Raw genomic sequence first — 14,279 nt, forward strand, 5'->3', positions numbered from 1 at the left:
ATATGACCCAGCTATCCCACTGCTGGGAATATACCCAGAGGAATGGAAATCATCAAGTCAAAGGTATACCTGTTCCCCAATGTTCATTGCAGCACTCTTTACAATAGCTAAGAGTTGGAACCAGCCCAAATGTCCATCATCAGATGAGCAGATATGGAAAATGTGATATATCTACACAATGGAATACTACTCAGTTATAAAAAAGAATGAAATACTGCCATTTGCAACAACATGGATGGACCTAGAGAGAATTATATTAAGTGAAACGAGTCAGGCACAGAAAGAGAAATATCACATGTTCTCACTTATTTGCTGGAGCTAAGAATAAATAAATAGATACACAAATAAACTGCAGGGGGGAGGGAAGAAGACAACAATCACAATTCCTTGAAGTTGACAGGACAAGTGAACAGATACGAGGTTGTTGAGAGGAAGGGGGGAGAGGGAAGAGGAAGGAAGGTTTCGGTAATGGGCCACAATAATCAACCACATTTTATATTGACAAAACAAAACAACACAAAACAAAAAAACCCAAAGAGTAAGAGAGTTTCATCTCTGAGATTATGTGCGATGGTCATGTGTGAGGACATAGCAATCACTCTGCCTGTGCTCCAAGACCAGGAGTCAACTTAAATGTGACCTCTGGTCACCACAGCTGGCAACAGTGGTTGAGTCTCTCCACGTCCTGGCACTGTTCTAAGTGCTTTACATATATTTTCCTAATCTTCCTAAAAACATCATGAGGTAGATGTTCTCACTGTTCCCACTTTATAGACATGAACAGTGAGGCAAAGGGGGAGTAATCTACTAATGGTGACACTGCAAACAGGAGCTGAGGCCAGGATTCAAACCTAGACACTTTAAATCCAGGGTCCCTTCTTTTACACTCTCTATCCTGCCTTTTAAAGTAGCAATCCACTCATTCTATATGACTTTGTTCTGTTTTAATTTTTTGACAGCAATTATTATTTTCCTTTTTTATTTACTTATGCTTGCACATCTCACTATAATGACAATCCCATGACAGCAGGGACTTGTCTATCTTGTTCACTTGTCACCACTGACTTGCTAAGAATGTGCATGACATATAATACATACTCCATAATATTTGTGGAATTAAAAATGAATCAAGTATTACTATATGTTCACTATATCCTGAATTCAGGCATGAAATATTGAGAAAGATATTGAAAGCCCTGATTTTCAAAGGGCATTTATTAAAGCAGACGAAACTCCTGGCTACCAGTTAGTTGAAGATAAGGGGGAGGCTGGGCAGGCAGCAACTTTGGGATTGTCCCTGCTTCTACCAGGGAAGTGCTGTATTATGTGCATCAAGATCAAATAGATCTGAGTTTTAGTCCGGACTTCTTGCTAGCTTGGGCAGGTTTTGGAAAAAAAAAAATCAGCTTCTTGATATGCCAATTGGTGATGATGACAGCAATAAACTCACAAGGGAGATGCAAGGATTAAATGAAGTACTGTGTATAAAACAGCACATTCCATCGCTCTACATAAAATATATTTTAGAAGCTATTCACTGTATCAATTATTTTAGGATGCAGATTAAAAATATTACTGCTGAGTTTACCCAGTTCCAAACTGCATCCTGTAAGTCAGTAAAAAATCTCTGTAATTTTGGATATTTGTGTTTGGATGAATAGCTATGTAAACAATTCAGATGATTCAAGTGTTTTTATCAAATATATGGACTAACTTATATGTTACCTAGGCTAATCAGACATATTTTTATAAGTTATTTGCATAATCAGATTGAACAGAATGGTATAAACCAAATTGGAACTTGCAATTTTTTAAAATTGGTAACTTGCAGAGTTTTCTCACAGTTGGCTATAACAGTCCTTTCCATCCCATGAGCCCGGTGGCATTTCACTTTAGCATTCCTCCCATAAAGACGCAGTCTGTTTCCCCTCTCTGAATATGGGCTGGCTTGTTTCCACACAGAATGAGAAGCCAGACACTTGGAGGCCTTGTAGCTTCAGTTTTCATCCCCTTAAAAGCCAGCTACTACACAGAATAGTGTGGCTACCTTGCTAGAGAGATCGTGTGAGATGGACCTTCCTAGACTGTCACTAGCTGTTGCAGCCACCTGAGAAGACACAAGACATGTGAGCAGAGCCACTTTGGTTCTCAGGCCCAGCCAAGCCATCCCAGCTGTCACCGTGAGGCACAGGGATGAACTGTCCTTGTTGAGCCTTAACTGACTGTATAATTGCCAACAAATAGTTGTTGTTGTTCTATGCCTGTAAATATTGGGGTGATTAGTTACACAGCAGTAAATAACTGAAGCAGAAATGAAAGCCTTGAAGTGGAGTACTGAAGAAATAAAAACATAGGACCTGGCTTTGGGATGAGGCAGCGAGCTGAACCTGGAAGGGTGGAGAGGAGATTGTCGCTGGGGTCTGAAGATCAGCAAGGAAGTTGTTACTGGAAGCAGGAGATAAGAAACCTGTTATGCAGTGTTTAAAACATAACAAGATTGTCTCCTGCAATAATTTCAAAGACAGAAAAAGTATGTAGTGAACTTGTGCTTCTGGCTAGAGAGGTTTCCAGGCAGAATTCTTAGAGTAACCAGTGGTTTCTTTTAATGGTGTACAGATAAGGTATTGCAAGAGAGAGATGAGCTAGGGAAGAAACTTCAGATTTAAAGCAGAATTTTGAAAAATATAAGGGCCTAGCACAATCTCTTCACATGGAAAAAATTCTCATAATAATAGGTTGAGGACAAGATCAATTCCAAGGTGCTACAAATATAACATAGCCACAGGGCAAGGCTCAAATCAAGGGTGTGGCTGTAAAACACCTTTATAAGAGCTCAGCAAAATTTAAGGTAGTATTTTATAGACCTGCTAAACTACACAAAGGGATTTGCTCAATTAAAGGGATTTTAACAACCTTAAGGGCGTTATAAACAACATCCTAATTCACAGCCCGAAGCAGAGAGGATCCTGTCTCAAAAGGATTTGTGAGTATGAGTTTTTTCTAACAGTGAACTATAATCTGATACACAGAAAGGCCACAAATTTTTTAAGGTGCTGTACCAATGTGGGCAGAAGAGGCCTCGGCCCCACCTTTCTGTGATCAGGAAGCACTCAGAGAAAGCCACTCAGCTGTAAACAAGGGCTATTTCTTTCTTTTTTCTCTTTTTGGTGGCTGACTGGTACAGGGATCTAAGCCTCGACCTTGGTGTTATCAGCACCACACTCAAACCAACTGAGTAACCAGCCAGCCTAGGGGCTATTTCCAATGCAAAAGAATGATTTTTGAGGGCAAAGCCAAGGTCCCAGAGGACTTAACTAAGAGCCATGGAGAACAATGAATTAGAGGCTATGCCCAGATAGTGGAACTGGGCCCTATCCATGGAAAGTCCCTACCTCTGCAATCCAAGCAACTGGCAACATGTGCCTGGCTGGATTTCAGAATTGCAATGAACCAGTGGCTGTTACGTGCCTTCCACAGTCTCCCCTTTTTGAACCAAGAGTCTACTGAGGTTTACCTGTTTCTGTCTTGCCTATGTATGCTGAGTGTTCATGGGACAGAAAACTTGTACTTTTAGTTCCCAGGTCTCTGAATTAGGAATTGCTGTGCTTTATCTGTATCTCGACCTGATGCAGATCACAAGACACTATATTTTGAGACTGATACAAAAATATTGGGATGACACTTGTGGGGAACGAGTTGAGTACATTCTACATGGAGAAGGAATGTGAATTGTGACCGGAGAGAGGACTACGGTAGATTATTTCCAAAGATGGCCACAACAATCCCTGTAACCTCCATGTCCTTTTGAGACGTGACTTTGCTGCTCATCTCACCAGGAGGGAGAATGGTGTCTATTGCTTAATCTGGGCTTGGCCCTGTGACTTGCTCTGACCAATAGAATGCTGTGGAGGTAACACTATGTGACTTCTGAGACTGGGAAGTAAGTGGCCTTTTAGTTCCCATTTTTTTTATCCTCTTGGTAGCCAGCCACCATGAAAAAAGTATGGTGATCTTTCCAGAATGACCAAGTAAAAACAGCACTAGCCAGCCCTCAGCTATTCTAGCCATCCTTGCTAAAGCGCCATGTGAGTGGAGTCATTCTGAATCCCCCAGACCCACATGGGCCACTCCAGCTGATCCCACACAGATCAGAGACAAGCTATACCTGCCGAGCCCTGCTCCAACTGTAGAACTGGGAGGAAATAAATGGTTATTATTATTTGTTTAAGCTATTAAGTTCTGGGGTGTTTTTAATGACTAAAGTATAACTTGACTGGTCAATTACTCCAAAATAGTTGAAGTGGCTGGATATGATTATATGATCATGTAGAACTGAAGCAGCTCAGTGCTAGTTCTGGCTTCCTCTTTACTTGCCTAAGTGTGAACTTAGGCAAGTCACTTAATATCTGTGAACCTCCTTTAAACTACAAGGTAATGATACCTTATAGGACTGTTTTGAGGACTGTACCAAATAACCAGCAAAAGAGCATGTTTGAGAACTAAGTATTATTAAAAAGAATGGGTTCTACTATTAAAACTAGTAAGTGTGCTCCTGTGTTAGACCCTCGCTAGCCTACTTAAGACAACTGCTGTTCTGCTTACTGTCTTCCCATTGACAGATTTCTGTTAATCAGCTTCTCTTTAAGGAAAAAGTCCAAGTAGTTTAATATCTTCTAAATGAAAAACAGTGCAGAAAGACAACAAGTATTATTAAAGGAAATGGCAAAATGAATATTACAACAGGCATTTTGTGACTGTAAATGTGATTTCTAGTTTATTTTAACAGCTATACTAAACCCCCACAGTACAGTTAATGGTATTATATGTATTCTGTCAAAAATAAGAAAATATCCTCAAACACAATTTCTAATTTATAAGCTTATGACAAGTTCAAGCTGCTGAGAAATTGGACTTGAAAGTATGTCTTAGAATGATAGAAGACCACTATTAACACTATCATAATTGTATACCTATTGCATCAAATCTGACATTTTGGTTTAATATATTTTGCTGAGAGAGCATACCATTTTATGGCTTCCTAGTGAAATCAAATCCAACCCAGACGTTTTCACTTTTCTAATATAATTCACTGCAAGGTTTTAAAGCTGCCAACTCTTTTCTTCCTTTTCTTCAAAAGATTGATGCCCTGGCATTCATTAATTCCACAAGAGCTCATAATGGGTCAATGAGTCAGTGGTGAGCGCCTCCATTAACTGTATTAATTTAAACTATGTCACCTTAATGACATTTTGTCATAGCTACCTTCTCTGACATCTACATAGCTATTCAAAAAGTAATATAACAACTTCTGAAGGCATTAAGGAAAATTAGTGTAAGAATTTCAGTAAGTTGAATGTCATTGTTACCAAGACTACGCTAGGGGAGAGAAATTAAAAAAAATAAATAAAGCAAAAACTAACTGGTCTGACTCAACTCCAGAGACCTCTCTCTCCTAAGAGGTCACTTCAGCAGCACTCTTCCTTCCCAGCTTGCATTCATTAGTACAGGAAGAGGCTGACATTAATAGAGAGAGACAGAATAAAACCATCCACTGCATTCTAGTTCTCTCTTATGTGATTCTCTAAGTTAGTAGATATTTCAGAGATACTTTTCTTCTCCAAAAATGGAAACACATTTCCTGAAAAATATATCAAATGCTGTATTTTAACAGCTTAGCAATAAGAAATCAAAAGCTTAAGTTTTAACAGTTAGTAAAATGATTTCTACTCTTAGAAATATATTCCTCCCTGCTAAATTGGGTATTCTTTCAGAAGGGGAAAAATACAGTCATCTCTTGGTATCTGCAGGGGATTGGTTCCAGGATCTCTGCTGATACCACAATTCTCGGATGCTCAAGTCCCTGATATAGAATGGCGTAGTATTTGCATATTACCTACCCACATCCTCTCATCTACTTTAAATCATCTCTAAATTACTTATAATATGCAAAACAATGCAAATACTATGCAAATAGTTGTTATATTGTATTTTTTAATTTGTATTTTTTTTTTTTGTCTTTTTGTCTTTTTCCGTGTCCGGCAACGGATCGCAACCCTCAGTGTTGCCCCCGTACCGGACCGGGGACCGGCAAGGGGATCGCAAACCTCGGTGCTGCTCCCGCGCCTCGCTCAGCCAGTGAGCGGGAACCGGTCTGCATGTGGGAACCGAACCCTTGGGCGGGAGTGCCGCCGCGCTTCCCAAGCGGCGCACTATCCAGTGCGCCACCGGGCCGGCCCCTAATTTGTATTTTTTAATTTGTATTTCTTTATTGTTGTATTATTACAAGTTATTTTTCAAATAATGTATTTTCTATCCACAGTTGGTTGAATCATGAATACAGAGAACCAACTGTATTTAATCTTGAATTTAGAAAATTCTCAAATTACCACTAGTTATTACCAAAAACATTTAACTTTTCTCTAATATTCCGGTCATGAGGATCCCAAATTCTGATTCTACAAAGGGAAAGATGGATATATTTGGCTATTCCTCCAAACACAACTGAAACATAACAAAACTGAAAGACTGAGAAACCATATTTGAAACACAACTTGCTGCAATTTCAAAGATCTTTTTCAAATTAATAAGAAAACACATATGACCCAACTGAAAAATGGGCAAATGAGATGAGTCAGTTCACAGGTCAATAAATATATATAAAAATGCTCAACTTCATTCATTCAAATTAATGCAAACCAAAACAAAGACAACTCCATTTTTCACTTACCAGATTAGCAAAAGTTCCACTGTTTGTTACAATAGTGATGATGAGGGAATGCGGAAGGAGGTGCCCTTGCTCACTGCTGAGGCAAATTGTCATCTTTGGGGATGATAATTTGGCAATATCTTAAAAAATTAAAGATGTAAGTAGCCTTTGAACTACCAGTCCCCATTAACAGGGATTACCCTTTACATACTACACAAAGTTCATCAAGCTGTCTGTGCATGGGTGCTCAATGCAGCCTTGTGTTTAAAAGTAACAGCCAGAGAGAAAGACAATCTCTCCATCAACAGGAGAGTGTATAAATAGATTACTGTATAAGTGTGCACAGCCTTTAAAAAGAAAGGGGTAGGTCTACATGGCAAAGTATTCAAGCCATATTATCATATGATATGGGAGGTGGTCGTGAAAATGAGTGATCTGTGTCATGTCAAGTTGGGAAATGAGCTTCACATTAATTAAGTCTTGGGGGGAAAAGGTACATGTTTTTGTTCAATCTGGCTACTTGAGGATATAACCAAAATATCCCCAAGTTGCTGACCGCCACACTGGCTTCATCCCTGAGATGTGACCTCAGGAGCCCAAGGAACACAATTATTGACAAAACGTAAATGTTTCTGAAACGGTTCAGAAAGGAAAACTGCTGGGAGAATTTAGAGGAAAAAGCCTGGTTGGTCATCAAAGACTGAATGTAATTTGGTGAGATATCTGGTGTTCTAAAGTATCCATGAAGTTCTCAGGATAGAAAGTAAAGTCTAAAACTGTATCTACGTACACAAACTAGGATGACTAACCCCTGTGGGTGTGGGGGCATGGGAGGATGGATCTTTGAATTAAGTTGAAAAACCAATTTTCTTTTTTGTGATAATGTCAAGTAATAGTCAGCAGGCACTTCACTTGAAATACTTAGATATAATATGGATAATAGCTCTGACTTAAGATATTAATAATCCTAAATATAATAAGAAGTCTTCATTACGGATAGGAATATTTTATTAACATAAAATATTTAAGTGCTTTTTATGAACATTGTGCTAATTCTAGATACTATTGTTCAATGAGAGGCTATGGACTACCATTTTTTGTATTAATTCTCAAAATGCTGTTAAAGAAACAGAATCCTTCCCTGATTTCATTGGTAGCAAATCAGTTTAAATGATGGCTTATGGATATTTTAGAGTTTAATTCCTCAGTAAAGTTATATATAAGACAGTTAGGAGACAAATGTGGGCCTTCAGAGTTTAAAATAGTAAAGATGCATGTTAAATTATCTTACTTTTTTCCAGATGTGAATATGTTGTACGTATAAATTAATATTCATTTGTGTAAACTTTGATAGCAACAAATAAAGTACTCAGATATACTATACTTAGCTTCATTTCCTTTGTCTTCTGTTTTGGAAAAGAACTAAACAAAACTCGTATTAATCCAATTTTCTTATAGTTCAGTAACACTGTAATTGTCTTTCATACATGTTTAGTAATAAGGAAGCATAAATATGTAAATGACAATTTTGACTTTAACTCACTACATTTCATTGGATTAAATGACCCTATATGGAATGATACCATAACATTTTTATAATGAGTGACAGTGATGGGAAAAAATTTGCCTTGAAGAAAAAGGGCTTCAAATAAGAAACACATTTACCTATGCCGTAACCTGATCATGTAACATTATTAGGAAAAAAATATGAAAAATGAAAAAACAAACACATTTTATTGTTTTGAATACAATGTTTTTCTTTTTTAAACCAGAGCCCTATAAATGAATAACAAATCTTTGTATTTAACAATAGTTAAGTAGTACCAACTGTAAAATTACTCTGCTCTCGGCTGTTCCTGGATATTGTGCGTGTGTTGGTTTAATCTAATGTGTATTGTTGCATAGTATCCCCAGGCACAGTCAAGTAAAAGCTTAGCCTGTACAGAAAGCCTACATTTTAAATGGGTCTTGTCATTAATGCTTTATTAATTGCCCCAGGCTACGCAAACCCAAAGCTGGGCAAGCTATAACAATATGACACATTAAGGTCAAATCCAATTCCTGCTGTGTTTTATGGAATGGGCCAAATATTGAGTTAACAGCAGGAAAGGCAATTTATGGGCTTTTCTTTCCATCTACTGATTATTCGATCTAAATTAGACAGAATTTTTTTGTAATAACAAAAACACCTTAACTGAGTAATATAAAAGAATCCTGAATCATTTTCTGTAATGCTCAAAATTATTTTCTTTAAGATTAGATATATCATATAATTTTAATATGATGAAACAAAGCTGCAATATAAAATGTCCTTACATCCTCTTAAATTTAAAAAATCAAAATTTTAACATACTTTGAAATTCAATTAATATCAACAAATAAAAGAGCCTACCTTTACATCAGAAGTATCTCTCTGACTAGTCCTCCAAGACCTTGCAACTGACGAGAAGGTTCGATCTGGATGGTCAAACTTTCCATCATTTGCATTGAGGAAGAAGGTTGTGAAAGGTTCCTAAACAAAAAAAACAGAATCAGGAACTTGATCATTCTAAACACAACTGCCCTTGTTCCTTTGTAAAATATGACTCTCTGTGAAACCTTCTAGAGATGGAAGCAGTGCAGGGTCCTGGAAAGATGCCCACACCATGGGTGAGTAGGGACCAGTCTGGCCTGGCTGGGCTGCTGCAGCACCTCCTGCTCTGCAACATTCACAGGCCATTTTGCTTCTTGATCTTCTGTCTTCTGATCTATAATGTGATGGGGTTCTAGTGCTCTATGATTTTATGGTAAATTATTTTGCATTACTGTCAATTCATAATTCAGATTTTCTTTCTAATAATTAAGCACATACATACTGACACTGTCACTGCAGTGTGGAATTAGGTAAGGAATGTCTACCTTAGATTACCTCTGAAAGGCTACTGAAGTACTAGTACCAAATCATGGTCTGAGGATCTTTTTAAAATGTAAATCCCTGCTTAAAATTCTTCAAAAGCAGCCCATCAAAGCTCTTAGGAGAAAGTCTAAACTACTTACTTTGGTTTACAAGAGGCTGAATGGTCCGGAACCTGCTTAACTCTTACCTCTCAACATATGCTCTTCATTACATTCTAAGGTCTTGCCACACTCCTCTCATCTCTTGTCCTTTGTGTGTAACATTCCCTCTGCCTGGTATGAACTTATCCCTTTCCCTCACTATCTTTATTTGGCTAAGTTCTTCTTATCTTTTAAGTCTAAGCCAAGATGTCATTTTGTCCTGAAAGATTTTCCTTGATTTACCAAGGCACTCCAGTATGCTCAAATGGCAACATGTTTCCTCAAACAGCATCAAAGTACTTGTCACACCATTTTGTAATTGACTGTGAACTTGTCTACATTTCCCACTATGAGCAGGTTCCATATCCATCTTATTCACTGTTTTATCTCCAACACTTAGAACAACTCCTGGTACAAAGAAGTTGTTCAATATACAATCTATTGAATGAAGGACTGGAATAAAGTAAGTGCAAATGAGACTAGATAAACTCTAGTCCTTCCGAGATCCTGTGACTGTTACCTTATAACATATGTCTGTCATCCAGTACATGTTCTCAAAGCAGGAACCTAGGAACAACTTGTATCACAACATCCTAACTCACCTAATTTTAATGATTTTTATGCAGTTCTTATGTTGGGAGGAAGGCATTGTTTTTGATGCTTCCAAATTTAAAAGGATTAAATAACATTCATTCTTACTAAGGATTTCTTAGTTAACTAGAAGTATGGCAAAGATAGACACATATTTCTATTACATGCTTTAATTCTTCTCTCTTAATGATGTGTCATTCCCAGGTTCAATAATGCTAAGAAATCTACATGATATTTTCCTAAGTATTTTAGTCTTTTTTTCTCTAATTTCTGTAGTTTCTGTTCATGTAGTCTCTGTTCATATTTTATATGCATTACATGATTACTTTGTCCCTTTAAACTCGCCTTCTTGCCACTAGCCTTAAGGCCTGGCTGTTGGACAACAGCTGCAAATACTCATCTCTTAATATCTTCCTGAAATTTAGAGTGGCTAGATGTCATCAATTTTATAAGTTTGTAATGTATTGTCAATATTTCATGTTCAGTGTTGAATGAGAGAAAGATGTGAGGAAAGAGATAAGATCAAGAATACTATAACAATATATAGGTGGGTGGCATTATTGATTCACCCCAAAATCAGATACGCATCCAAGAAGCCCATATTGCTGTTTAAGATTTTAAGTGATATGAGAGACAAATAGATGTCACCAGAATTAAGTTAGGAATAAAAATTGTATGAGATTTCTTTCACTAATTAATTTGCTTTGCAGACTTTTATTTCACTATTAAAAATAAGGTAATGAAAGCAGTATATTAGATCACTAAATTAATTAAAATGAGGATATAAAAATTGTAGAAGTAGCAATGGTAAATGGAATGAACTAAGACAGGTCTAAGTTTGAATCCTGTTGGAACTATTTATCTATCTTGAGCAAGTTACTTAACATTAAGAAACTGTCAAGTAACTGTGTCTCCATTCCTTCACCTATGTAAACTGGGAATGACAATACCTTGGTGTAATTATGGGGATTAAATAAAATTAAATAATATAGAGAAAGCTTGATAGATCTTACCTGACACAGAGTTATAAAAATGACTACCAGCTTTATACACTGTGCCAAGTACTTACTGCTGGACTCCCCACCAAACTGCTAGTTCATTAGACTCCCTGGCCAGACTCTTAGTTCCTTAGGTCTTACGCATCTCTGTGTCCCCAGCACCAAGCACAGCACTTGGTGTATAGCTAGTGTTTAATAAATATTTATTGACCATACCTAAATATACAAGGTACCGTTGGGAGATAGGGCTATGGGAGGGTGAGAGAAAGATGACAGTTTTTCTGTAAAGTTTTTAGCTACTAGTAGAAGTTTGACCAAAATGTTGTATCTTCAGAACCCACTTCATTATTCCAGGATGCTGATGTAAGGCATTTATTTTTTATTGGAGGTAGAAGGCAGGGATTAATTTAGAGGGATCAGACTTGTCTATGTTTTTTAACCTATTAAGCAGATGTGAGTGGAGATCTATTTACACATGCAAAGCCTTACTTCTTATCACGAGCCACTAAAAGCTGATCTCTACCACAACCTAAATTATAAAATCTTTTCTTAACAAAGACATGCCAAGAATAGCACTAATGGGCATAGTGAAAAGAACTCTTAGATTGAGGAATTATTTTTATTTCTGGTAACAATGTTTATGAATCTGGGGGCACCTCAAAACAGAGAGTACTGAAGAATTCCACATTTCACTATTTTAAGTAGCTTTCAAAAAGATCTGATTAACAACTGTTTTAAGGGTTTCGAGTCACATACTACATTACTGAAATATATTCTCATTATTCCTGAAGGCCTCCAGCTGCTACAGTGGTAGAGTAGTAATAGAAATTGATAACCTATTTGTTTATAAGTGAGTATTGATCTTTCAAGCTCTGATTACCGTGGAGATTACTTTTTTCCATGTGTTTCCCTACTACCTTCAATGCACAGTGCAAGGCCTTTCTTTTTCATATGACTCAAGCCTGACTAACATAGAGAATTAAGTTTTACATTAAGCTTAAGGAGCTTTTATATTTATTTGCCAAATACATGTCAATTTAACCATTTTATATGTAAACATTAGCATATTAGATATTTAATCCTTATAGTAGAAAAGCTTTTGGCTTGGGAGATAAGATGTACAGATAAGTAAATATTAAACAGCAATTTCAGAAATTAAAATACTGATACTCGTTGGGCTTTAAAAACTTCAGTTTAGGTATTGCAATATAACTGGCTGATGGAAGACTTTCTTCTAATCACATCCACCTCGAGGTCACTTCCTATCTTCCAACCCTTTTTCAGTGGTGGAAAACCAAACTCACCTGGCCTGCACTGGGAAGTACCTGTCCTGCTGTGTTCCATCATAACCTTTATTCCCTCCAAGGAAATAATGACCCTTCCTGCTGTTCAGTGATTATAGATCAATTGATTCCATCCTGGACAACCTAACGCTGTTTCCCTGCTCCCTCTTCTCTTTACCCGACTCCTTTATTCTTCTGCCTTACATGACTTTTACTTAGTCATCTCATAGAAGTCTTTTCTTAAATCCCTCTCCCATGGTAGTTTTCTTCTTTTAATTCCATTTAAAAGCCAAAAACGAACCCCACCGTAGGTAAGTAGTGCATGGGACATAACTATAACAAGGAAAAGAAGAATATTTGAAGCAATACAAAGCATGATAAAGACCAAAGGGAGGAAACCGACGGTTACTGAGCACCCATCTGTGCTAGGCACTGTATCATCTCAGTAAACTCAAGCATCATCCTTCAGAGTGGGAATAATTATTCCCCTTTTACATCTGAGAAAATTTAAGGTCACATTCTAGGAAATGGGGAACCATTATTTCTACCAGCCTTTGTCTACCTACAGAAGTTTATTTTTTCCCATTTCTTTTGAAAGAATGCAAAAGTATCTTCCAGAATCTTCCAAAAGTCTCTATAGACTAACCTATGTACCTACTATGCACCAGGTTCTTAGCAAGTATTCCTCGGTTTCCTCTAAGTAGATATGCATTGTCCTCAAGCATTGGTATTCAAGATAAACATGACAATATTTCATTCAGTAGCTTTATCTTTTAGTGTTTATTACAACACTTGCAAAAGTGCTTCTACTTATATTTTACAACAAATACATACTTTGAAAAATATATTACGTTTTAAAGAGGCTCTTAGGTAAGCTTTCAAAACAGCCCATCATTTATAAAGAAAGATCCAAATTCTAAATAGCATATTTATAAATTAACTTCTGTTTACACAACCTATTTAACTTCCTAAGAATTATGATTAAATGTTTGACAAATGAGTTTTAAATAGGAGGGCTGAATAAACTGAATTGGGAAGGTGAACAGGTTATTGAGGAAATGGTCAGTAAGAGTTCATCACTTCTCTGAGGACATTATATGTCCAGAGTAAGACTTCAAGTAAAAACATTCTAAGTAAAATGTGTCCTTTTATATTAGTGAATATCTGAAGAAACTCCAAACTCTGCTTTAATAATTTATTCATCATTTGCCCAATGGCAGCTACCAAGTAAATAGTCTTTTCAGGGGTCGGCCCGTGGCTCACTCGGGAGAGTGCGGTGCCTAGTAACACCAAGGCCACGGGTTCGGATCCCATATAGGGATGGCCGGTTGGCTCACTGGCTGAGCGTGGTGTGAATAAACTGAATTGGGAAGGTGAACAGGTTATTGAGGAAATGGTCAGTAAGAGTTCATCACTTCTCTGAGGACATTATATGTCCAGAGTAAGACTTCAAGTAAAAACATTCTAAGTAAAATGTGTCCTTTTATATTAGTGAATATCTGAAGAAACTCCAAACTCTGCTTTAATAATTTATTCATCATTTGCCCAATGGCAGCTACCAAGTAAATAGTCTTTTCAGGGGTCGGCCCGTGGCTCACTCGGGAGAGTGCGGTGCCTAGTAACACCAAGGCCACGGGTTCGGATCCCATATAGGGATGGCCGGTT

General features: G+C 37.3%; 1 protein-coding gene across 1 annotated transcript in view; it reads right to left on the reverse strand.

Annotated features, from left to right (window-relative positions):
* The window catches only part of NBEA (neurobeachin), a 438,994-nt gene that overhangs the window by 70,267 nt on the left and 354,448 nt on the right, over positions 1–14,279 (reverse strand). The window contains 1 exon segment of the mRNA XM_008575128.1: positions 9,099–9,218. Coding sequence (XP_008573350.1) covers positions 9,099–9,218 — 120 coding nt within the window.

This window comes from Galeopterus variegatus, unplaced genomic scaffold (assembly GCF_000696425.1).
Source record: "Galeopterus variegatus unplaced genomic scaffold, G_variegatus-3.0.2 Scaffold1141, whole genome shotgun sequence".
NCBI lineage: Eukaryota > Metazoa > Chordata > Mammalia > Dermoptera > Cynocephalidae > Galeopterus > Galeopterus variegatus.